The sequence below is a fragment of the Kogia breviceps genome, chromosome 4 (assembly GCF_026419965.1).
Source record: "Kogia breviceps isolate mKogBre1 chromosome 4, mKogBre1 haplotype 1, whole genome shotgun sequence".
NCBI classification, from domain to species: Eukaryota; Metazoa; Chordata; class Mammalia; order Artiodactyla; family Physeteridae; genus Kogia; species Kogia breviceps.
In genome coordinates this window covers 17,777,071-17,804,167 of record NC_081313.1, presented here as the reverse complement: position 1 = coordinate 17,804,167, position 27,097 = coordinate 17,777,071, and the positions used below count along the sequence as shown (strand labels likewise).

Sequence of the window (27,097 nt, the reverse complement as noted above, 5' to 3'; positions counted from 1 at the left end):
TGAATACCCTGAGTGTGCTTCTGGTCATTGTGAAAGTGGAAAATGCCTGCTGAGTGGATTCACAGGTAATTTCAAGAATGTAAACAGAATGGAAGAAATATTGAAGGTTGTAAAAAAGTAATGAAAAGGTAAATAAACATGGATTGAAATTCTCTACAGTTCAATAGATAAGAATTGTGGGACATAGTGGGACACAATATCTTAGGGAACTTGCTAAGTTGTTTAATGTACTATATGTACTATTTTTTTATTTTGCTTTATTTTAATTTTATGTTATTTTTTTGACTGCATTGGGTCTTCATTGTTGCGCGCGGGCTTTCTCTAGTTGCCGCGAGCAGGGGCTACTCTTCGTTGTGGTGCACGGGCTTCTCATTGCAGCGGCTTTTCTTGTTGCAAAGCCCGGGCTCTAGGCATGTGGGCTGCAGTAATTGTGGCTTGCGTGCTCTAGAGCGCAGGCTCAGTAGTTGTGGCACGAGGGCTCAGTAGTCGTGACTCAGGGGTTCTAGAGCGCAGGCTCAGTAGCTGTGGCACACGGGCTTAGTTGCTCCTCTGCATGTGGGATCTTCTTGGACCAGGGCTCAAACCTGTGCCCCCTGCACTGGCAGGTGGATTCTTAACCACCAGGGAAGTCCATATGTTCTATTTTGAATACTGATAATAGCATGATGAGGTCGAGATATGAGTAAAATATTATTTTAATGAAATACTTTAAAACCAAAAAATCAGAGAGTTGACAAGTAAAAAAATACCACCCGGTAAAGGTAAGGTGAGAATTACAAACTTCTAAATATAAGAAAATGATTAGATCAAGACCCTGGTGTGAAGAATAAAGGAAGGCTGCATTTTAGGGAAATTCTCCAGCTACAAGCCTATTTTCTTTATCTGTTTGTTTGTTTGTTTTTGATGTCACAGAAACTAGTGTCTGGCAAGTGCTACTTTATGTGAAATGAAATAGTATCCCCAGTCTTTTTTCTAATGGGTAGCAGCCTGACTCACTGAAGCTGTCGACAGAGATGGATTTAATTGATCCCCCTGAGGGGTTGTCAGAAGACAGAGGAGCTTCTGAATCAACATGAAAGTGGTCTTCCTTTCATGTTCTTGGAGTAAACAATAAACTTGCATCATGTCAGTTGAGGAATGTGGGGTATGAATCATCTCTTCTTGGTCTGAAAATATGTTGATCACTTAAGAATGATAGTAAAAATATGTTATAAGAAATAAGCATCAAACTGGCAAATTACTTGGCATGTGTAGGTATGCTCTCTTTGTTTTGTTTTCCTTTGCGTTACTTCATTTACTGCCTTGCATTACCCTTTTCATAGAGTTATTGTGGAAGGTATTAATTTTAGATTAGGTTATTCCACACCACTGGGTATTTTATAAATATTATTACTTCATCATCACTGAGCATAGCAAAGAGCCAGAAAGCAATGACACTAACCAGGGATTGCAAAACCTTAGAAGAAAGGTTCAGTTAGGTGTAATGCCCGCAAATGTACCATATCCTGTCCCCTCTTGTCCTGAGCTTAATTTCTAGTTATTGTTTCCTTTGCTTTTCTAGCCTTTGCCTTTAGATGAACTGATTTCCTGTCTCTAATATTCTATATCCTTTGACACTCTTATTATATAGTTCATGGGAATGATTTCTAACGAGTCCAATAGGAGTGTCATGAGTGTACCTACCATTAGTGAGGTGGGGACAGTGTCTTAAGAAATGAAATTTAAAACAGGTGACTATTCAGTTACATCGGAAATTAATATTTGTTTTGGATTTAAGTTACAGAGAGATTTCAGTGGATAATTCTGCTCAGTATGTGCTATTTTTCTTTTGTTCCAAACATTTAAAAATCTTAGTTATCCTATGAATGAACTTGAAAATAAAATTGAATCAAAGTATGTTCCTGTATAAAATGAGAAAATGGACAATTCCATTCTAAACCCACTCCATATAAGATGGGTTGGATAAGAGACTGATAATGTAAACGAAAATCTATTTTATGTATATAAACTTCCATGTGTAAATTATGATAGTATTTAGTAGAACAACTGAACTTACTATTTACATAAAGCTTTCTCCATATCTCGTCATAGTTTGATAGCTCATTTCTTTTTAGTGCTAGAATGTATTCTGGGGCTTCCCTGGTGGCGCAGTGGTTGGGAGTCCGCCTGCCGATGCAGGGGACACGGGTTCGTGCCCCGGTCCGGGAAGATCCCACATGCCGCGGAGCGCCTGGGCCCGTGAGCCATGGCCGCTGCGCCTGCGCGTCCGGAGCCTGCGCTCCGCGGCGGGAGAGGCCACAACAGTGAGAGGCCCGCGTACCGCAAAAAAAAAAAAAAAAAAAATGCATTCTGTTGTCAGCATGTACCACTCACCCACTGAACATCTTGAGTGTTCTTTAAGTCCTAGGAATTACTAAGAAAGCTGTATAAATATCCATCTACAGGTTTTTAATGTGAACATAAATTGTCAGCTCCTGTGTGTCAACACCAAGGAGTGCAATTACTGGATCAGATGGGAAGAGTATGTTGAGATTTGTAAGAGACCCTCAAACTGTCTTCCAAGGTGGCCGTGTCATCTTGCACTCCCACCATCAATGAATGAGAGCGCCTGTGGCTCCACATCCTTGACCGCGTTTGGTGTTGCTGGTGTTCTGGATTTTGGCCTTTCTATTAAGTGTGTAGTGGTACCTTATCGTTGTTTCAATTTGCATTTCCCGGATAACATATGATGTGGAGCATCTTTTCATGTGCTTATTTGCCATTTGTATCAATATATCTTCTTTGGTAAGACGTTTGTTAAGGTCTTCGACCCATTTTTAATTGGGCTGTTCGTTTTCATATTGCTCAGTTTTTAAGAATGCTATTTTTTTCCAGTGCATACAAATAAGCAACAAAAGGTTTGCCTTTCTTTAAAATTCTCAACTACAGATACAATCTCATTGTAAAAGAGAGATTACGATGGAGGCATTACTTGTTAAGAGCATGTATGAAGCTTATACATACTCAGTTGTCTCACTGAGTCTAACTTGCACCGAGTTTCTGGTTAATGGCTACCTGTGGAGGACAAGGATATGCAAACCTGAAATATTATAAAACTCAGGACTAGAATTAAGGAATCTGAAAATGAGGGTCATCAAAACTCCACTTTTGGGGCTTCCCTGGTGGCTCAGTGGTTGAGAGTCCGCCTGCCGATGCAGGGGACACGGGTTCGTGCTCCGGTCCGGGAGGATCCCACGTGCCGCGGAGTGGCTGGGCCCGTGAGCCATGGCCGCTGAGCCTGGACGTCCAGAGCCTGGGCTCCACAACGGGAGAGGCCACAACAGTGAGAGGCCCGCCTACCGCAAAAAAAAAACAAACAGACAAAAAAACAAAAAACAAAACAAACAAACAAAAAAACCCTCCACTTTCCTCTTTACCTTTGTTCACACAATTAAATTCCATCCAATTAAAACAGTATCTTACCCTCTATTTCATGGCCTTCATCCTAGACTTCTGCCGTTTTACGTGGCAAAACCGTATGCATCCTCATTGCTATTCTAACTCACTTCTCTTTCTCTTATCAGTGTTGTCTTTTACACATCTTTCATATTCACTAAAGACACTATAGAACTCTATCATGGTATTTGTCATTTTTAGCTTATTGCATAAATATATATTTACTTTTTTAACCACCATCTTCAAAATGCAGAAAATGAAAGGGTGCTGGAGAGTTAAGAATATTTCCTTGTTCTTTCAAATACTATATGCAAAATTGATTTAATTTTAAAATTTTCTTGATGTATTTATCCTAATATATAAAGCAACTGGTTAATGAAATGTAGAATGTTTATGCATGTTTATGTGTGCATTTATAATTTTTAATTGATTATAAGCAGATCTAGATCTAGACCTAGATATATAAATACAATAGGTCTTCTTATTTTGTACGGGTCTGTAGACCAGGGTGTTTGGATATAATCTTCATAGGTCTTAACTTCTGCTATTTTATCACAATGTAATCAAGAATATACTTTTCTTTTTTTCTTTTGGTAAAATGGCTTTTGGGGTCCTTAGCTTCTATAAATAGAAGCTATAGCTATAAATGGAAGCTAAATGCTATCAGTGCATTTGCAAGTAGACATTATACAAAATTCAACTTCAAAAAATAATTCTCTCTCTTGAGAGTCCTAAACACTAAGTGTAGCACAGTTGTGAAAAAGTCAAATAGGGCAAACTCCCCCATGTTAACATGATTAGCTACTACTGCAATGTCTAAATTCCACACTCCTTTTTATTTTTTTCCTGTAGTTTCTTTGAAATATTTTATAATATACATTTCTATCTGCTTTTTCTTTCCATGTCTACCATTTGTACACAATATCTCTATTCTTTTTATTTTACATTTTTTGCATTTTTTATCCACTTATGTTCTCTATACACTTTCAAATGATCTAAAAATTTACAATATTTCTTTCAGTTGTATTTAGTCCTAGCTGTTGTTAAATGCCAGTTGTTATCCCCACTTAGAATTAATTAAGTAATTCATGAAAGATAGTTTCTGATAAAGAGACTAACACGCTTTTCGTAAGGTGAACTTTAAAAATGCTTTCATATGTAGAGTCCCGTTACTTGTTTGGTATAACTCTAATTACTCTTTCATATTCTAGTTTCTATTATTTAACAGAGAGCAAAATAATTTATTTTTATGGCTTGTTCTCTTAAAAAATACTGAAAGTTCTGATAGCAATTGGGAAGAAATATTTTACCCATAAGGTTATATATTTATTAAGATAAAATTGCTAATCCTTTCTGAGTACTGCTTACCTCATCTCTTTCAGTTAGCATTCACATTGTGAATGTTAACATACTTGCAAGAGACACATCTGGTAAAGGACTTTTCTCCAAAATATACATTCTTTTTTTTTTGGTACGTGGGCCTCTCACTGTTGTGGCCTCTCCCATGGTGGAGCCCAGGCTCTGGACGCGCAGGCCTAGCGGCCATGGCTCACGGACCCAGCCGCTCCGCAGCAGGTGGGATCTTCCCGGACCGGGGCACGAACCCGTGTCCCCTGCATCGGCAGGCGTACTCCCAACCACTGCGCCACCAGGGAAGCCCAAAATATGCATCCTTAAAAGTCTAAGATGAAGGAGATGAAATAGAGGGTGGGAGGGAATTGGAGGGAATAGAATTGTTGCACAAAAGTAAAGAAAAAAGTTGAGATTTGGTAAACCTCATTTTCAGATTTTTTTTAATGCTAGCTCGGAGTTGTTTATCAGTGACTTGATTTGCATATCTAATCTCTCCTTAATCTTCCTGCTTAACCATTGCCCAGAAACAGCAGAAGCCACCTCCAGTGAAACAATTGACTATATGTAAGCTTCCTACAGGTGCTTATCAAATTATTCATCCACCAGAATCTCCTTCTTACAATGGGATTGTATTTGCAGTTGACAATATTAAAGAAAGGAAGTACCTTTACTAGTATACTCTGCTTATTTTGTTTGCACTGGAGAAAAGAGCATTCCCTGCACATTTATACCAACTGAATATTTAAGAGTAACTCATTTGAGAAGTTGTGGATGGAGAATTTAACTTAATTGTGGAGAATGAGAAATTCCTTTGTGAAGAAACTTATTTTGTTTTCCCCTTCAAATGATGTCTTCATTGATGATCAACATGAGAGGAGCTTTTGCAAAGAACATGTACCAAGATGAGCAAGTTTACTCTTGTTTGCTTCAGTGGCAGTTAACTAACAACATAGAGTGACATTGTAATAACTTATTTGAATGTGTCTTTGGGCTGAGCCCTTTGGTCACAGTTCTTTAAACATCACAGCTATTATTTTACAGCGGTATAAACTGAGGCCCAGGAAGACCCAATCATGTCTTCAGTAAAGATGGGAAAATAATTTGAACATAAGCAGCCAGATTCTAAAGGTCAAAATACTAATTGCTCTACTGCTAACGTTTAATCTAAATATTTATTAGGTTTTTGAGTTGCTCTGTAATTCTAGGATTGTTGAATATACAAATAAATTTCATAGTTTTTAGTAGCTTCTTAAACAAAATAGACAGAAATTCAAAACAAGTCAGTAAAAAATGTACAATATTTGATTCTTTAAGATATGACAACTAAGGGCCTTATTATATACCTGCAAGAATGCTATACATTTACATAGGTTTCCCTGGTTTAAACCTTACAATAACTTTAACCAAATCTGAAAAATGTTTAATTCAGCTATGAGAAAATTGACATTGTTCAGGCTGGAAATATAGAAACAAAATGTACAGTTCTTTTGTTGACATATTTTGTACATATGGAAAAAAATCTTATTATTTATTACCTTTTATTTTTCTAGACAACTACAAAGTCCTTATAAGATTTAGACATAACTAAGTATTTATTGACAAAATTCAGTGGATTTGTGATACAGATCTACAGCTCTAATTTTTATGAGGATTGGACCTTGGTAGCCAATGATGAATTTGCTTTTATTTTAAGACATTTTATAGTATTCTAATGATACCGTGGCTGTGTGTCCGGATATTAGGATGGTGAACTGTTTTTGAGGCTATCTTGTTATGCTTCACATAGCTCCTAAGAATGAAAGAATGTCCAAGTCTGTGATCTTTATTACTGACTTAAATGTTTTGGGTTTACATTTTACCTGCTGGAGGTTCAGTTTCTTTGCTTTCTCTCAAAGTGCTGAGTGCTCTATGTGAGTGCAAATTTCATAGCTGTTTCCCTTCTCTCTATAATTTATATACATGCTCTTAGAGAATAAATAGCCCTTTTCTCACAGTTGTTTGAAGTTTTAAAATTATTTTGATTTTTTAAAGATTAGTTACTTTAAATATATCATAAATAGATATAAATTCTTCTCCATGGAAAATATTGTAATAATCAGGATCCAGTTTATAAGCTGCCCCAGATTATTTAATAAGAGAATGTAAGTTTCAGAGAGAAATGAGCTAAAGAGTAGATAATCACAGGAGGAAATGAAAAATCAGTTACCAGAAAAAGAAAAACCAAAACAAAACAGTAAATAAAAGCTTTCTTTCAAATATGGTGTCCATATTTGGGTATCAAATGGTAAATTACTCTAGTTAAAATGGCATCTTTCTTCAGAGACATTTGGCCGTGGCCTCCAGTGACAGTAAATAAATCCAACTTGATTAGGAACGACAGGCATTTGATTCAGTTCAGGGAACAGTTGTGATAAAAAGACTTCAGAATAAGTATGTCTAAATACTCAAAATATATAAAACAAATATTTCCATGCATGAATGTGATCAGGTCATTATTAAGAGGAAAAGTCAGATGTCCTTATAAAATAATTAAATGCATACATGCAAGTACAAGATATTATGGATAGAACAATAAATTCAATCCTACTCTAAAGAAACTTTCTGTATAATCATGAAAACAAAATACAATTATTTTGCTCTTCTTATTTGAGAAAGACTGTTAATACAAATTGAAATAGATAAATAAGATGAACGAAGTAAGAATATAGAATTTTGTAATAAGGAAGCAATAAATGCTTCCTAGAAGAATTTGGCAAGCCTTCATGGGAAGACCTTGAGCAAAGGCACAATCACATTCTTTACTTATTTACCCAAAATATTGTCCATATTTTTAATAATGAGAAAACTGCCATGACATGCTTGCTATTTCAGCTCTTAAGTGCAGAGCCCATTTTTAAATATATATATATATTTTAACATCGTTATTAGAGTATAATTGCTTTACAATGGTGTGTCATTTTCTGCTTTATAGCAAAGAGAATCAGTTATACATATACATATGTCCCCATATCTCTTCCCTCTTGCGTCTCCCACCCTCCCCCCCTCCCTATCCCACCCCTCTAGGTGGTCACAAAGCACCGAGCTGATCTCCCTGTGCAGAGCCCATATTTAATCAATATTTACCTAGACTTTATTTTCTTTCCATTAGAGGAAGCTGCTTTGAGGTCTCTGAAAAATAAACCAAAGGCCAGGTGTAAAGCTTTGGGAGCAGACGAGGGTTAACATCTAGAAACGTAACATCTAGAATCATACACAGTCAGCAGACCACATATGGCTATTAAAAAATAACTTAAAAAAAGACTCCCAGAATGAGGAAAGCGTAAGCAACATTGAGGAAAAGTATAACAACTATGATTTTAATAATATGTAGATTATAGTGTATTTCTTTTTCTTTAGAGAGCTATTTTATTCGTATCACTTGCTTCCAAATAGAATTTAAGGACAGAATAGTTCTGCCTTTATTAATTTAATAATTTGATCTAGTGTTTAACTTCTCCTCAAACATTTAAACCAAACAAGGGGAGCTATCTAAACTAAGATGTAATCTGTGATGAGGAAAATAAGAATGAGGAGGAGGATTAGGAAAAAAAAAACTAAACTAAAAGGAACTAGTAGGAAATTAGCAACTACTATTTAAGGAAGTTTGAGAGAAACATATTGGGATTCCTCAGAAAACAATTTAATTGCGATGTTGATGAAGCAACTACAATCAAAGTGTTGTATGTGGCTTAAATTCTTAGTAAAGTGTTTATAGAAATAAACTGTACTGAATTTACTTTCATTTAGTTATCTGCCACCAGAGCAAAAAAAAATTTTTTTAAATAAACACTAGCAAAGAGTGAAGAGTAAAGAGATTTTGATCTATCATTAGTACCTGGATAAAATATTTCCCTCCATGACCTGAGTCATTACTCTTAACGTTATTATTGCTTAAAAAATGAGATGTAATACTTTTAAAGTACTCTGTATCATCAAGTACTTATTTACAAAATGTGTCCGAGAATTGGGACAGGGTCAAAGTTAGCTTTTCCATTAACTGTAAGAAAGTTATTAAGCAAATTGAAAGAAACAAATTATTATTATTATTTTTTTTTCTGTACGCGGGCCTCTCACTGCTGTGGCCTCTCCCGTTGCGGAGCACAGGCTCCAGACGCGCAGGCTCAGCGGCCATGGCTCACGGGCCCAGCCGCTCTGCGGCATGTGGGATCCTCCCGGACCGAGACACGAACCCGCGTCCCCCGCATCGGCAGGCGGACTCCCAACCACTGTGCCACCAGGGAAGCCCTAAAAGAAACAATTTTAAGGGGAGTGTTTACCTAATGAAGATAACAGAACTTTAAGGCATTTCTGAAAACTCCTTTTCAGAAAAATAATAAAATTGTTCTCTGTCGAGGGGTCTGCACGAATTAAGTTAATGCATTAATTTTTGATTTCCATTGAATTGTTAAAACAGGTGTCTTATCAACAGTCACTGTGCATACTTTTAAGAACTATAGATTTGTATCACATATCTATCCTAAGCATCTTTTTTAAATTTGAATTTCATCTACTCACCAAGTAAGTATAACATGACTCAAACACAATATGTACCTAAAAGTTTTACTCATTTAAACTGGTGAGTTGGGCCAAATTAGACAGTTTATATTATATTGTGATTTTTGCTGAAACCCGGCCTCTGTACACCAGCACCAAATTGAATCTCCAAGACAGATTTTTGGGTGAAGTAGAAAAGAATAGCTTTATTGCAGGGAGCCTAGCAAGGAGTACAGGGCAACTACTGCTTAAAAGATCCAAACTCCCGGAAGGCTTTCAAGGGAAGGTTTTTAAAGACAGGGTGAGGGAATGGGGTTGAGGGGTGTGTGATTAGCTCTTGGGCGTTTTTCTGATTGGTTGGTAGTGAGGTAATCGGGAATCAGCATCATCAACCTTCTGGTTCCAACCAGTCTGGGGTCTACATGCTTGTGCACAGCACGCAGTTAATTTCTTCCACCTGCTGGGGGTTTCAGTATCTGCAAAACAGCTTAAAGGACATGGCGCAGGAGATCCTTGACTTTGTTTAATGGCCAGAGTATTATTATTATTTTGTCTTGCTTGACTGTTTTCCTTTCTTTCTGTATTTTCTCACTTCTCTAGTTAAATTTATTCTTTGAGTAAAGTGTTTCTACAGACAAAAGGCAGCTGGAGGACATGGGTGGGAGTCTATCTTGGGAAATCCTCATAGGGTCGTGCTCGGTTACATGATTAGTTGCAATTAAGATATCAATCTACCCTTAGATTGAATGTGGACTGTAGCAAACCCAAAGTAAACCAGTGATGGCTAACTCTGGGCGGATGATTCTCCTGAAGCTGATCTAGACACCTTATAACCGGTTCATGTCTTCTCTGAAAATATCCAGGAAATGTAGGAGTGTTTTCATTGTCAGTTCATTGATGGCCCCATCTTATCTATGTCTCCTAATTGCTATAGTGGGCAAAATACCACAGTAGAAAATGGCTATTGTCTAATGTTTATCATTCAGTCAGGCACAGGAATCAGCCAGTCACACAAAGGTAGGACCTTAGGAAAATGCCAGAACCTAGTGTTAAGAGTCTAACTGGCTATGGGAAGATGCTGAAAATGTTTTACTGAGTAGAAAATGTTCAGATAAGAAGGCAGTAAGCTTTCTAAGAGGATAACATCCAGAGGAAGGGGTATCAAACATCACAAGGTGATGGAGATAAAAACTAGATGCCAGAAAATAGTGTATGAGAACCAAAGCACCATTGTAAGAAATAAGGCCTGGCTATATGGTGCCCATGGTTTGTACTTCACGTGTTTGGGCTTGGGGGGCTTCGTAGTTCAGGTGTTTTAAATTTGAAGGCTACATATGTCACAACTTTGTTCTAGAACAAAGCATACATTTGTGTGATAGGAAGAGGTTTTTTTTTAAATTGAAAAATAATACAAAATAATCAATAATGTGGAAAGAGAGAGGGAGGAAAGGATATATACACACACTTACCGAGATGTACACACCCCACATGAATGATTCCATACCTAGGTACATATATCTTATCTCATTTTGTCTGTACCACACTTACTTTTATATTGCTAGGTAGGTATTATTTTCCCAAATTTTACAGAAGACAAGGAGAACAGGCATTAGGGAGCAAGATTGCTAACCTAAGTGCACAAGGTAAGTGGAGGCACCGGTATATCGCCCTAGTTCTTTCTCGAAAAAGTTCATGTTCTTAATTCTGTATCTCTTTCTTTGCCTCTCAGGGGTGATTAATTTATGGAATGCAAACTCTATGTCAGTGTTAGACTGAAATGACTAAATAAATGAAATTTGCTTACTCACCTTCTAAGATATTGGATTTTGGTAGATAGTTAGACAGATAGATAAAACAGAGATAGGCACATTATTTTATGTATGCAATAAGTAAGTTCTTGAATTTTTAAACACATTACCAGACAGACCTAAATTTAAAATGAACTGTGGGTGTGTAATGATTCATTGTGCATAGATTCTGTTTGACTCAGCTTTCTAAACTCTAAAATATGCTGTAAGAATTAACTAGAAGTAAGGTAATCAATCGTCCCAGTTTGTTCCTGGGACCAAGGAGTTTTTTGGATCTCAGGATATTCAGCACTAGTACTGAGAAAGTCCTTAGCAAACCAGAAAGATTCTGTTGTCCTAAATAAGACATTCCTAAAACCCTAAATAGGGTTTGAAGTAGAAATATTTAACTATTATATAGGTAGTAAGAATAGGATCTGTGCATTGATTCAATATAGTGTTTAAGTTGCAGATGCTATAATGTGCAAATAACGTCCCAGGTCCTTGGCCACACAGAGATGAATAAAGTAGCCTCAAGTAATTTAAAGGGCCTTGAGCAAGAAAGACAACCACAGGCACAAAATGTATATAATCTGTCTTATGTTTGCCAAAATCTGCAAAACAATTGAGTGCTATGAGCATCAGAAAAGGACCTATTCATTGCAGAGATTCGCAGCAATGCAAATACATGCAGAAGAGCTTTAAATAATATCATGCAGTTTAACTGGAGTAAATGAGAAAAGAAGAAAGGAATTCCAAAAACTGATGGAGGTTCTACTTAAGGGATGGCAGCATGAGAAGCTCTAAAGACGTGCTCCCAGTGAAACAGCATAAATGGTGAAAATTATTTTTAAAAATTACAATCAGGGCTTCCCTGGTGGCGCAGTGGTTGAGAGTCCGCCTGCTGATGCAGGGGACACGGGTTCGTGCCCCGGTCCGGAAGGATCCCACGTGCCGCGGAGCGGCTGGGCCCGTGAGCCATGGCCGCTGCGCCTGCGCGTCCGGAGCCTGTGCTCCGCAACGGGAGGGGCCACGACAGTGAGAGGCCCGCGTACCGAAAAAAAAAAAAAAATTACAATCATATACGGACGGTCTCTGGAAAATTTCCTAAGAGCATATAGCAAATGAAGAAACATTTATTCAAGAAGATCTATTAAAACACGATAAGGACACCAAGAGACTGTAGCACTTGACCCCAGCCCTGTTTCTTCCCTTCCACTCCCATCTCCCAGCTCAGCCTGATAGAGAATTCTCTCTGGACTCTGCATGGAATGGCTGAGAAAACATGGCTCCTCTCTCCTCGGCTCTCAGTCATGGGATTCCGTATCTTCCCAGGAGGGGCAGGATGCCAGCGTTTCTCATCTTCCCCAACTCTGAGTTTTCAGAAGCGAAATTCCTGGTGAGTGTGGTTGAGATTGGCAGTTTGTTTCCTCCACTCACTCCACTCCGCTCACACGGCAGAGGCTCTGCCGCAGGCAGGCTGATAAGACGGGGCCCAATCACTGGCCTCATGCTGCTTGTTCCACCCCCAGAGTCAACATGAGAAGATCGTCACGCCTCCATCCGCTGCCAGCAGCAGTGACGCAGAGAATTTACCAGGGTAAGAGAGCCCGTAGGATTGGAGGACGTTAGCTCTTCCCAAAACGTTTTCCTTTATTTTTTTCAGTTTTAAGAGACATAAAATAATAAAAGTACTAATTAACAATGTTTTATTGTCATTTTGACTGTATCCGTGTACTATAGATAACAATATATGCATTACCTATATGTATAGATATATAATAGCACATGGCTACCTAGGAGTAACATTTCTATATTTTATTAGAATTAAGTTAATATAAATTTGAATCTAAGTTAAGCTGCGTATGGTAACATCTAGAGCAGATAATAAGAAAATAACTCAAAAATATGGTATAACATTATTAAAAGAATTAAATTCCACTAGAAAATATACACTTAATGCGAAAGAAAGTAGCGGAGGAGAAATCCAGAAACCTTGCACCATCACAATTTTTTTTTTTTTTTTTTGCGGTACGCGGGCCTCTCACTGCTGTGGCCTCTCCCGTTGCGGAGCACAGGCTCATTGGCCACGGCTCACGGGCCCAGCCGCTCCGTGGCACGTGGGATCCTCCCGGACCGGGGCACGAACCCGCGTCCCCCGCGTCGGCAGGCGGGCTCTCAACCACTGCGCCACCAGGGAAGCCCACCATCACAATTTTTATCCTATAGAAGTGAAATTTCCAGATAATTGGAGCTTATCCCAATTAATGAATTAAATGAAAAAGTTTTGAACTAATAAGTTTAAAATGTTTTAAAACCTACCACCTACTGCACAACTTGAATATATGAAAATGATTGAATTGTTCATTTTAAATTGAGAAATTGTATAGTATGTGAATGAAGCTATTATTAAAAATAAGGCTTAGGGAAAAAGTAAGCATATGTTTGAAAAGTGAGGCTTTATTGCAGAGCTCAGAGTAGGATATGATTGTTAAGGTTAGAACAGAGTGCTAATAGGAAACAATAATTAGAAAGTATCCTGTTCCATGCAAAGTAAGAGAAATAGATTTCATTCTATATGGAAAATAGTAATAGAATCTCAGCATTGCAAGGTACATTCAGACTCTCCAATCACGCTTAAATTTGTTATACCACATCTGCACCAGATATTTCGACGTCATTATTTGACTAGTCCTGGTACTTACGGTTTTCTGAGGAAACCCGTTATGACCCTGTGCAGCTTGACATCAAAAAGTCTTTGATATACTCATCCAAAATCTATAGATTCCATTCTCCTGTCCCATCTGTATCCCACTGAAACATAACAAGTAAATCTAACACCTGCTTCACATGAGTGTCCTGATCAAATTAAAGGCGGCTAGCGTGTTTTATGTCTTCTTTCTTTCAGCCCGCATAGCCCTAGTTATTTCAACTACTCACAACCCATTGAATCAAATATCTTTCCAGCCTCTTATCTTTGTCTCTTGGCAAGATAATGGTCTTCAGGAAATGCTTACAGCCTTGTCCCCTTCAAATACATCCACCATGTGCCTTAAAAGTGATGAACTCTTAACCCATACCCTAATTATACCTTTCGAAGTGTTCATTACCCACAAGATCATGTCCCACCTCCTTAATAGAATTTACGAGACCCTCCTTGACCTAAATCACTTATCTTTTGTCATGTTATTGTGCCTTTCAGATATTTTCCCGTATTTCCCAACAGCTTATATTTTCCCACACAAACTCTATGGTTTTGCTACTGCTGTTGCAGCTTCCTGAAATACCTTTCCTCCTCTCCTCACTTTGTCTGCCTCTCTCTTCTCATGAATAATTCCTTTATAACCTTCTAATGTCAGCCAAACACCGTGTGCAGGAAGGTTTGCCTGAATCAATAGGTGTTGAACCAGGCATCTTTTCTTTGCACTCCTGTAGTGTCTTTTCTGTCTTTCTACCAGGCATAAAAATCATCTGTTTATATGTGTTCCCCCAACTAGGCTCTTTATTAGTGGGCATCTTACTTTACTACTTTTTATGTGTTTCAACCCTCGTACAATGTCTAGTGCATAGTGGGCACTCCTCAAATATTTAGTAAATTCTACAATTAAACACTAACCATCGTTAGTCTACACCAACAATTCTTTAGAAATGCTATAGTCACGAAGGAGGTTCAGTAACCATTTGCTTCTTAAATTAGGCATGTGCTCAACTTGAATAAAGGTGCTGAAAAGGGGTATTGTGAGAAGATGCTTTTTTGTTCAGAAAAGGACATCAGGCAGTAGAGAGAATTAAGCTCATTGTATCTTGTACTCCTTGAGTTTTAAATGTACCTTAAGTTCATTTATAATTTTTGAGAGCATTTCTATGAGATAGCATGTTACATTGAATTCATAAGGCATGCATTATCTTAAATCAACAACAGAAATATCAAAGGCAGATAAAAACCTTGGTTCATACTCTGATCTTATCAGTTACTAACAAATATTGACAAGTTATAAATCTTACCTACAAAGGCAAACTAGTTTTGATCTAGCGCCAAAATGATATGCAAACTGCCCCAGTTTTAGGTAACCAGTTTGTCAAAATTATAACTTGCAATTTTGAAACACATGTCTTAACTAATTTTTCATGACTTCCTGGGGATTTAGATGTGCTGACTACTATGATGTCATCTGTTTCAGCCACTGTTTGTAAGGACTTCACCTTGATTCCCTGGCCAGAAAAATGGTGATAAACATATTATGCGTTCAGTCTTTTGATTAGCAGAGCCCTTTTCCACTTAAAAATGATCCATTTAAAATTGGTAAGACTATCTTATGATACTTATATGGAAAACATTGATGACCTGGTTCAAATATCAGCTCTAAAACTTTCGAACTTTGTGAACTTCAGCATATGTTTTTTTACTCATATGTAAAATGGGGAGATTGGTAATACTCATTTTTTAGGGTTGTTCTGGGAATTTGTTAACATATATAAATATTTAGAGCAATACCTGGCACGTGGAAAGATTTCAAAATGTCCGTTAATGTGATGATTGAAAATATGTTTGAAAATAATTTTATATATATCACTCTTTATATCCACTGTTACATAAAGGTTTATACAAATGCAATATGTCTTGTATTCACTTTCTTGCATTTCATAGTCCTGCTGTTTCACATAAAGAAGGCGACATCTGTTACTATCAAGAAGGTCGGCTAATACAGAAGATAAAGAGACATTATTAGCCAAGGTCACTGTTTTTTGTTTTTTTGTTTTTTTTAAGAAAGTTATCCTGATATTTAGAGTAATAAAACAACCATGACCCTTATATATGTGTTTGAGGGAAATATTTCTGTACAATTATCCCATTGTCAGTTAAAATTTTTCCCCTTATTTTTCCTAACATGTTTGGTTTTTTTTTTTTTTCTGTCCATGGAGACAAAGACTCTACCTGTGTTCTGCCCTCAGTTCTTTGTAGCTATTTCCAGATACCTCTCCCACCCCCAGCTCTTCCCACAGTCACCATTAAGGAATCTTTTACTGCTTGAAAAAGATTTAATATTCAGCAGGTTAAGGAAATCCATGGTCAGCTTTAGAATTTTAGTCTCTGCTGAGCTTTCAAGGTGTCAAGGCCCTAAAAAAATACGAACAGCAGGAATACTAAATCTTTCATTATTTCCAGTTTCCCCTTGAGCATACTGACTTTGCAATAAAGAAGCTGTCATTTATACTCTTCTTTATTGCAAGGTAGGTAATAGCTACAGGAAGAAAAATAAGGAACTGTGTCAAGTAAGCCTGACTGCCATCATGATTAATGTGTAATCATTGCACATTTGCATCTACTCTTTTTTATATACAGGTACTTCATAGATTGGAAGAGTGATGGGGACAGCTACTTTACAATAGATGCAACTGAAGGAACCATCTCTACTAGTGAATTACTAGACAGAGAAAGCACCGCGCAGTATAATTTCTCCATAATTGCGAGTAAAGTTAGTAAGTATGGCATGGACAGAATCAATGTTATACTGCAATTCTTTGGATTTCACACTCTTAAATGAATCCCTGCTGAGGTGTTTTCTTTTTTGGACTAACAGCCAAGTGGTCTCTTGGGGAAACTCAGAAACCTGCTCCTTTTCCTCAGAGCATAAGTCCAGAAAAATTGTGACAGCTACCAATGAGCCCTGTTTGCAGGACTGCATGAATATCTAGCAGTGCTTTTCATGGTGAGATCTCATCCTTTTCCACCCTATGACCTCAAAAATCCACCGGAGTTCCGTCTTTCCGCATCTTTATCCCTGCATATATTATCGAGAGCTTCACAGACCAGGCAGGAGGAAATAACCATCACATGAAATCATCTTTTCTGAAATATTTTCTGAAATTGAAGAGAGCATTTTTAAATTCACCCCTCTTCTTTCTCTCTCCTTTCATTAAAACATATTTTGTTATGAACATCATTGTGAAACATACAGGAGTTTTAAGTGCAATTCTTCACTCAGAATCTATAGGATTGTCAGGAATGACTCCTTGTGTTGGTTTCTGCTTGGTCCAGAAGAGAATCCTTTAGACTGAGTGATTATAGGTCTTATGTGTTTGGCTGGGCTATTCAGGATATTATCACAACTTCCAAAGGTACCAGACGAGGGTGGGAGTGGAGACCTTGGCTATCAAGATAGTTGTCTGTAACAGGAGTGCATCGTACCCATTCTTCTGCTTGGGTTCTCTTGAAAGGTTTGAAGAAATCCCTTCTGAGTGTCTTTCATTTTGTTTTCCTCCTATTTTCTTTTGTGCATCTGGTGCAAGTACTCTGACAGCTAATGTCACCTTTCAGTGTAGGGAGAAGCTAACTGTGAACCTTTCTGTTGAGGGGTTTTTGGTCAGTCTCAACTCAGTGGGTGTAAATGGGAAACAGTTTTGTTAATCTTCAACAACTGCTTCTAAACATGCATAATCAGACACCTATTCCCGGGCCTTCATGATGCCTTTAGCCGATTTCATGACTTTTACGTTATTCTGATTATTAAAGGTAAATTTAGCATAAAAGAACATGTAGCTTCTGTCTTGTTTGTTGGACGACTTCTCTGTTATGTTGGAAGACGACTGCTCTGAGGCAGCCATACTAGAGAGGTCACGTGTTGGTGGTCAGGTTGACAATCCCAGCTCAGCTCAGCCTTCTAACCATACCTGCCAGAGCGCTGGATATGTAAGTAAAACCATCTTGCAACCTCTAGCCAGGCTGCTTGCTAGCTGAATACCACAATGTAACCTCCGTCATTACCATGCGAAATGGGATATATGCTCAGCCAAATCTTGCCCAGATTCTGATGCACAAAATTGGGAGAAATACTACAATTGCAATTATTTCAAGCAACTATATTTTTGTGGTCATTTGTTGTACAACAATAGATAACTGAAGAACTCAATGACACCATAATTTGGAACTTTGATTCCTTGGTAGTGGGGGTAAAGATTCTCCAGCTGGAGTAGAAAGGAGAGAGAGAGAAGTAAAAATGCATAAATCTCTCTTTTAAAGATTTTTTATTGAAATATAGTTGATTTGCAATGATGTGATCATTTAAGATGTACAGCAAAATGATTCAATTATACATGTATATGTATAAATATATATATTCTTTTAAAATATTCTCTTCCATTGTACGTTATTACAAGATGTTGAGTATAATTCCCTGTGCTCTACAGTAGGTCCTTGTTGATTATCTGTTTTATATATAGTAGCATGTATATTTTAATCCTAAACTCCTAATTTATCCCTTCACCCTCTTTCCCCTTTGGTAAACATAAGTTTGTCTTCTATGTCTGTGAGTCTATTTCTGTCTTGGAAATAAGTTCCTTTGTATATTTTTTTTAGATCCCACATATAAGCGATATCTCATATTTGTCTTTCTCTCTCTGACTTCGTTTACTTAATTTGATAATCTCTAAGTCCATCCATGTTGCTGCAAATGGCATTATTTCACATACATCTCTCTTATCTGCCCCCCAAAGAGTGCTACCCTCATTGCCACTGCTTCTAGAATTAAAATTGACTGGCTAAATGGACTGCCCAAATGCTCTCTTCATGTGATTTTTGAGCTATTTGGTATTGGGGTCTCTGAGCATCCCATTTGCCCATGAATTTGATATGGGCACCCAGCCAGTGGTAGACCTTACAGCTTCTTAATTCCAGGTCCCCTTGTGTAATGGACAGCTTTCTTGGGTGAATTAATAGCATGATTTCTCGACTCCAGCTTTCTGTTTTGTCCACTTGACGCTGAGGAAATTCACACGTCCTGGTCATGCTGAACAGGTACATTACAGCCTGCTCCTCTACCATATGCTTTCTCTGTCATGCCGTCTCCTTTCAAATCTGCCCTCCTTGCTCTGTTAGGCTCTGAGAGCTGATCATCCAGTCAGCTGCCTGAGAAGACATTCTATGAGGAGAACAGAACCAAATGCCAGTCCCCCAGTTCTCTTTAACTTGTTTTCCTGAAGTTTCCTTTCATGCTAGGCATCTTTCTTCTTTCCCATATCACATCCTCTTACAGTTACATATGTTATTCATCACGCTTTTCATGCTTTCAGTTATTTCAACTTTGAATTAGTGCCTTCCTCCATAACACTGAGGAAAGCTTAACTCTAATATAGTTAGAAAATAAACTTTAGTATTCTAAGATCTTTGACAAATAGAGTAAAAATGAGATGTCTAAGTTATGGGTTATAAGACCTCTATCGACTATATTATAGATACTCTCAATGGCTTGGATATAGTAAGTGATAACTGACCAGAGGTAGCCTGTTCAAAAAACTTCTGTTTATCAAAAAATATATTGTACACAATAGAATAGTTTTCATTAGAAAACTATCTTGTGCGACCCACCCTTTCTATTAATGCACATGCAAAACATGTGCATATTTTTAGAAGGAGGAGTATTAGGTCCATTACCTTAACTCAAGATGAAAGTCTGCAGCTAGTTATTCACTCACCTGTACTGTAACTCTAAAAGGTCTCTTTCTCCCCAGTGGCTACTACAGCTACCAAAACCATCATCATCATGGTGTGAGGGCACCCATCATAGCAGGTCTGGTACCTGCAGTCAGAGCCTGAGCTCCAGGCATTTGGAAAATGGAAGAGGACTATGCATCCATACAGTGCAAGCAAGCGTCATTGTTCCTTAAAAGCTTAGATTTTTCACACTTAGAACTGTATTTTGTTAATTATTAATATAATTAGGGCACATGCTGGCTCCTCTCTGACCTGCTGGATGTAGTTTTTACTTAAATCCAAATTAGGAAAACCCCATTGTGTAGATTCTCATAAGTTATGTTGGCTCTCACTTGGACATATGCAGAACTGAGACTTAGACTCATAATCCATACATACACACAACGTAAAAGGGCTGCCAAGCTAATATTTCTAAAACATCTACCCCTTGTCCATTCCACTGTCTATTCAAAGAGTACTGTGTGGAATTTAGAACCTCAAGGAAGTCTGGTAGGATGAACACTGTACACCTCCATGAAAAAGAAAGAGGCTAAGTATATACCACATGGTAATTAAAGATTCTGCAGTAAGAATAGATTATCGTGGGTCTTATTTTGTTTGAGTTCACAGAGTCTGAAAGTAAACTTTATTTATATTTTAGTACATAAGGCTGCTTTCAATGATCAAATTAGCCAGCCTCAGCAGGAAACTCTCATTATGGTGAATGACTGAGAAATAAATAGCCCACACTTGCCCTGCCAAGTGGAACAAAATTGTGTAAGTGTACCTTACTGCAGATTGAACTAGCATATGTTTTGGCCCTGACCCTCCTATAAAGACTCTCAGATGAAATGAAATGGTACAATGATTGAACAACTTCCAATTAATTAAAAAGCAGTCATTAATCAGTGTTGCTATAGTCCAAGGTCCAAATAGATTTATTAGACTACTAATAATTCTTTTATGCATTACTGCTTTGCTGTGTTTATACTAATCTTGAGAATTAAAAAAACACAAGCCTCCAAAAATCACTTCATTCAAATTATCAGAAACTTCCAACGGGCAACTGTTTCTAATTTCTTTTGTTTTGGTGGTATTATAATACATATCATTAGACAAAGATAACTACATAAAAGCCTTAGAACTTTTATATAATTATAAAATAAATGGATGATACCAAAGACAGTTCTTCTTTTCTTGGTCATGTTAATTATCCAGATGGCACTAGATTGTTTCTATTGTGGAAGAGCTCAAAAATCAGTGATAGACTTACTGCGTGCTATATTTGGGGAAAATGTTATGTGTAAGTATACCATTATGAGTTGGGATTAAATTGTTGAGTAATTTTTAAGGTTATTTAGCACTAGAGCACTTTGCTTTAACATTTTTACTTCAACATAATGTAAGTAGTATCATCTTTATATATACAGAAAATCAAACAGATTTTTGTCTATAATTTAGGCTCAACATAACTTCATCTAATTTTTTATAAATTGTATAGAACATTATTTACATACAAAGTATTAATGGTTGTGGGTTAAAACTAAGACTGAAGTCTGTTCTTAAGGACAGTTTAGGAATAGAAACTGACCCCCAAAATTATTTTAGTTAGTTATACCTATGCAAATTATGCTGAACTCCAGGGACTTCAGACTTAAGTGCACTCTCATATAGCCTCCAAGGGAAAGTTGCAAAAGGTTTATACTGACCAAACTGTGGTCATTAAGTAATGAAAGATTTAAAGAAAAATAAGTAGGTTTTTGGTAGAATTTTTCTTTTTTTTTCTTTTTTCTTTTTTTAATTGCTGTACGCAGGCCTCTCACTGTTGTGGCCTCTCCTGTTGTGGAGCACAGGCTCCGGACGCGCAGGCTCAGCGACCATGGCTCACGGGCCCAGGCGCTCCGCGGCATGTGGGATCTTCTCGGACCGGGGCACGAACCTGTGTCCCTGCATCGGCAGGCGGACTCTCAACCACTGCGCCACCAGGGAAGCCCTGGTAGAATTTTTTAAAGGGTTTCTTCTGCCTGTGTGCCAAACAGTTAGCCATGAAATGGTGTTCTCAGACCAAATGAGAAGAAAGTACCTAATGTTTCTATAATAATTGTAAGTGATAATATTATAAATTAGTAAACCAAACTGTTATAGTAGCTTTATATACATTCACTCATTATTACTGTCCACATTATAAGAGTGAAGAAATAGAGGCTAAGATTTATTTCCATTTGTCACACATCAAATGATGACCTAGCTAAGACGGGAGCCCAGGACCCACTCCAAAACACAATTTCACAGGGACACATAGTCACCTCCTTATGCTTCATTTTTAAATACGTTAATAGTAAAATTAGTCAAGGTGATTTTTACATACATAGATAATTAATGTAAACTATAGTAAAAAAATTTATGTACATTTGCATTGTACATATAATTAAGCTGAAATTATTGTTAGCCTTGGCATCTATCATCTATCTATCCATCTACCTATCTATCATCTATCTGCCTATCATCTATCTATCTATCTATCTATCCACCTACATTTAAGCTCATTGGACTGCTTACCTGTTAGAAATCTATAGTGCATTTGCATTTTAGAAATAAAATACAGACTCAAAGTAGGAGAATAGGGAAATATGTGTGCAATATTACGTGTGTGCCAGGGTTGTAGGTAGGTAGATTGCTATCTCTATCCAATAAGTGTTAATTACTAGATAAGACTCAAGCTACAAGAGTTCCTAATGATTTTACTGTGAAGGATCCTTTTTGATAACTTCCCTGTATATGGAAAGATTTTTGCCTACCGACACTATATGGCCTCCTCCCTGCTGGCTGCCCGTAGTGGCAATGCCTTTGCCAGTGCCAAGGACATAAAGAAGATCCTGGACAGTGTGAGCATCAAGGAGGTGGATGGCAACCTGGCTCAACAAGGTCACCAGTGAGCTGAAAGGAAACGTCCCTGAAGATATCAGTCGCTGCTCAGGGTATCAGCCATCTGGCCATTGTGCCTGTCTCCGGGGGCCAGATCTGCGGCGCCTGCTGCTGCTTCAGCTTTGGCATCAGCAGAGAAAAAAGACAGGAAAAAGGAGTTGGGGGAGTCAGATGACTCCCTGGGTTTATCTTGTTGAAGTGGAATTCTGCTCCCCTGCAAAAGCGATAAGATGTCATTTCTGACATCAGTGGTATCACTGATCACCCATTCTGTTTCGCAGCAGAAAGTCACTAGATCCAGACCACACTTAAGGGCAAAGAAGTCCATGGAGGTAACTCATGTGGATATCAGGAAGTGGGGATTCTTGGGAGCCATTTTAGAAAGTTGCCTACCTGATGTGTTTCTTGGCAACTAGACAAGTCTTTCTAAAAGCGAAGAAAGTTTAGAGACCATATTACTTAACCACTAGGCCTGAAAATTTTGTGAGAAAGACAACAATCTGGTTGAATTCATAAGTATGCAACCAGAATACAAAGTGCTGTAAGAGAGAAAATAATTAAAATAATTATTTTTGAAGGCATAAGCATAGTATGTCACACAGGAATTATCATGTGAGCTGAGTCTTTAAAAGATGAAGAAGATATTGAAAAGGAGGAAAGGAGGGTATTCTAGGTTGAGGAAACATCGTAAGCAAAGGCAGAGAGGTATTAAAGCTCGTGTCCAGATGAGAAATTACAAGTAAGGTGGTTACAACTGGTGCCCAGAATGTGTAGGGAAGGGTAAAGAAAATGCATTCAGAAAGGGATTCTGAGATCTCCTCTCTATCCTCATATAGAATATAGTATTGTTAGGCACAGTCACCATACTGTATAGTACATCCCTAGGACTTATTTATTTTATAACTGGAAGTCTGCACACTTCGATCACATTTACTTTTTGCACACCTCACACCCCTGCTTCAGGCAACCATTTCAAGATCGAGACAAATATCAGATCACTGTGTTACACCTAAATTAATATAATGTTGTGTGTCCATTATACCTCCATTTTTGAGAAAGAAAGAAAAGAAAGGAAGCCTGAGGCCTTATCAGACAGAGCTTTAAGTATCACATGGAGAAATTACAAAGTTTTTTAAGTGGGTTTTTGAACCCATCCTCATTTCTGCTGTTTCTACTATATGCCCCTAGCTCAACATATGTCCAGAGAGACATATATCACTTCTCCAACTTTCCCCATTTGGTGAGTCTGGAAGGTAGTTATACAAGGGACCTGCATTCCTGTAAACCAGCACTGGCTGGGTTACATTGTATCCATCTGGGTGACCGAGGTTAACTTCATCAGGATCAAGAGACAAGGGTGAGGCTGGATTCTCTGCAGTGTTTGAGCCGTAGACATTGCTTTCTAATTTGGCCAGTCTTTTTTCAAAAGGGCACTGTTAGTCATATGTACATTTATTGAGAATAGGCATGCAGGTCGGTCCTTTCTTTTTTACTACTGTTCTTCAACTTCTTGATTGTTACCTGAATCAGAATCACCTGGGACAGTATTCCTGGACCCCATTCAAGACATACTGAATCAGAATTTCTGGGATTATTGCCAAGAAATCTCCATTTTAAACAAGATACCCTGGTCATCTAATGGATACTGATGTTGGAACCAGTGTGCTAAATTCTCTAAATATTAGCATGGATTTGTGGAAATAAAACAGCTTAATGTTACTATAAAGACATGTACATACTCAGAGAGTGTAGTTGACTTCTGAGGACTAAATAAAACCACTGTTTTCAATTCTGGATTGAAGCCATTATTTTTTCCTATTTTTTCTCAAATAATTGCCTTTCTCTTACACTTCATGAATACGTTACTCTGCATGTATGAGTCTAGGTAGTTTATCTACCATTTAATATTTCCCTTTTTTTTTTCCCTGAGTAACTCTATGAAACTATCAATATTTTGTATTCTTTTTTTTTTTTTTTTTTTTTTGTGGTACGCGGGCCTCACACTGTTGCGGTCTCTCCCGTTGCGGAGCGCAGGCTCCGGACGCGCAGGCCCAGCGGCCATGGCTCACGGGCCCAGCCGCTCCGCGGCATGTGGGATCCTCCCGGACCAGGGCACGAACCCGTGTGCCCTGCAATGGCAGGCGGACTCCCAACCACTGCGCCACCAGGGAAGCCCCAATATTTTGTATTCTTAAAGAAAGTTAACTTTGATTTATACTAGTATTGGCAACATTTTACTAGTACTTGTAATACAGAATAGTAATACATACTTTGAAGAAAGAATCACTTATAAATATTCAACCATTTCATAAAGCCTTCCATGTGTTGTATACCTGGAAATAATAATCATTAACGCCACTATAGTCATGGACTTAATTTAGAAACGATACCATTTTTTTCACTATTATATAATGTGTAAATATAATAGAATCCAAGTTTGTTGTTATAGTTTATATTTTATTTTAAACTTTCAACTTCTTATGGGTACACTACCATAATCAAACTATTTAGGAGTAGTTTAAACCAGTAAAATTGCTCTATCAAAATCACATACAAAACAATGTCAGGCTTTTTTTTTTTTCCTTAATTAGTATCTGATTTTTCTCCAGAAATTAAAACCACTTGATGAGCTTTTCACCTAATGGTTGAAATTTGGATAAAAATTATATTTTAGATATGTACAGAAAATTTTAACATCATATATCAAAATTGGAATTCAAAAATAAGAAATATTTTTACATTGCAAATGTTATTTTATTGACCTCATGGACTATATTGTATTTCATCTATTTGTATAGGGATCCTCTCAGGTGTGAACTTCTTAGTACCAGGGACTTCATCTTATACCTCATTGATGCCTATGGTTTATTATACTCTCTGGAACACATATATGTACATAGTTAATGAATAAACTGTGAGTAGCTTTATAGGCATCCCATCCTGCTGATTTGGGCCTTGGAGTTCCTGCTAAGTTGCTTCTTCTCAGCCTCTGTGCTCACCCGGAACATGTGGGGTATGATGTAGCGGGAATGGACTGGACGCTGGAACAGGCTTAACGAAGTCCAGAGGGAAAACCTGTCAGCCCTTCTGCTAAGGCACCAGCACCCCAGGCAGTGGGCCTGTGTGCAGGGGAGCAGGATGTCGAAGACCCACGCGGCCTCTGGCTCGACCACACCTTGTCCATGCGGATGCCACCGGCAATGCCCCGGCTGTCCTGGCTCCCTCCCCCTCAGGGTCCAGGCTTTGAAGTGGGGTCAGCAGCTCCCAGGCAGGGGCTGACTTGGGCTGAGACTCCTGGGAGTAGCTGTGATTTCCATCTACCCATGATGGGGAAAGGGACTTCCAGAAACTGCCAGCCACCTCCTTGGACTTGCTAGTCAGTCCCCCCAGGCCAGGCTCCGTGTCCCAGAAGACCCCAACGCATTCCCAACCCACAGCCACAGAGGGCAGGTAGCTGGGCTCAGAGGCCCTGTGAGTCAGGACAGGGTGACATGTGGTTCCAAAGGGCGGTGACGTCACTCCAGGAGGCCTGGGGACTGTGGGAGCTGATAGCTGCCTCGGTCTCCTTGGAAGCAGAAGCCTTGCTGGAAGTGCAGACCTGGAACCAAGTGGGAGCTCCACCCCCAGCAGCAGGGCCCTGGGGCAAAGTTCCTGCGTGGCCCCTGGAAATGAATGCTGTTCCCGGCACAACGGCCGATGTGCCCTGCGGAGCCCATCGCAGCTGCAGCCCCAGAGTTGGAATCCTTCTTTCCTTTTAATATATATTTTAATATTTCCTATCACTGGGGATTAGTTATCCATGGCTGCATAACAAATTACAATGGAGTTTCTTTGGGTCAGGAATTCTTTTTTTAAAAAAATAAATTTATTTATTTTATTTTTATTTATTTCTGACTGCGTTGGGTCTTTGTTGCTGCACTCGGGCTTTCTCTAGTTGTGGCGAGCGGGGGCTACCCTTCATTGCTTCTCATTGTAGTGGCTTCTTTTGTTGCGGAGCACGGGCTCTAGGCGCACGGGCTTCTGTAGTTGTGGCACACGGGCTCAGTAGTTGTGGCTCACGGGCTCTAGAGTGCAGGCTCAGTAGCTGTGGTGCACGGGCTTAGCTGCTCTGCAGCATGTGGGATCTTCCCGGACCAAATCTCGAACCCATATCGCCTGTGTTGGCAGGCGGATTCTTAACTACTGGGCCACCAGGGAAGCCCTGGGTGAGGAATTCTAAAAGGATTCATCTTAATATCTGCCCCAGGAAGTCTGGAAGACTTGACAGCTGGGGGCTGGAATCTTCAGAAAGCTCTTGTACTTCAGAAACCCAAAGGCACTGAAACTTTTTACTTTCTGCAGCTAATTAAACTCCAAGTGACGCCAGTCTTCTTTTCTTATTAATGAAGCATAATATAATTGAGGTTCAGTCATGTTGTTGTAGCACATATCACTGTTTTATTCCTTTTTATTGTTGAAGAAGTTTATTGTATGGATATGCCACGGTTTGTCTATTCACCAAAAGATAGACATTTGAATTGTTCCCAGTTTGGGACTATATGTATAATATTTCCATGCACATATGCGTACAGGCTTTTTGTGGACATTCATTTCA

The 27,097-nt window shown here is 38.4% G+C and overlaps 1 protein-coding gene and 1 pseudogene across 8 annotated transcripts in view; both read left to right on the top strand.

The window, feature by feature from the left end:
• Positions 1-27,097, top strand: part of CDH12 (cadherin 12) — a 1,002,553-nt gene that overhangs the window by 955,311 nt on the left and 20,145 nt on the right. For all 8 annotated transcript variants that reach the window (XM_067030826.1, XM_067030820.1, XM_067030821.1 and 5 more), the window contains one exon: positions 16,453-16,589. In XM_067030826.1, coding sequence (XP_066886927.1) covers positions 16,453-16,589 — 137 coding nt within the window. The remainder of the gene's footprint in view (positions 1-16,452; positions 16,590-27,097) is intronic.
• Positions 22,386-22,798, top strand: LOC136793977 (large ribosomal subunit protein P2 pseudogene; annotated as a pseudogene).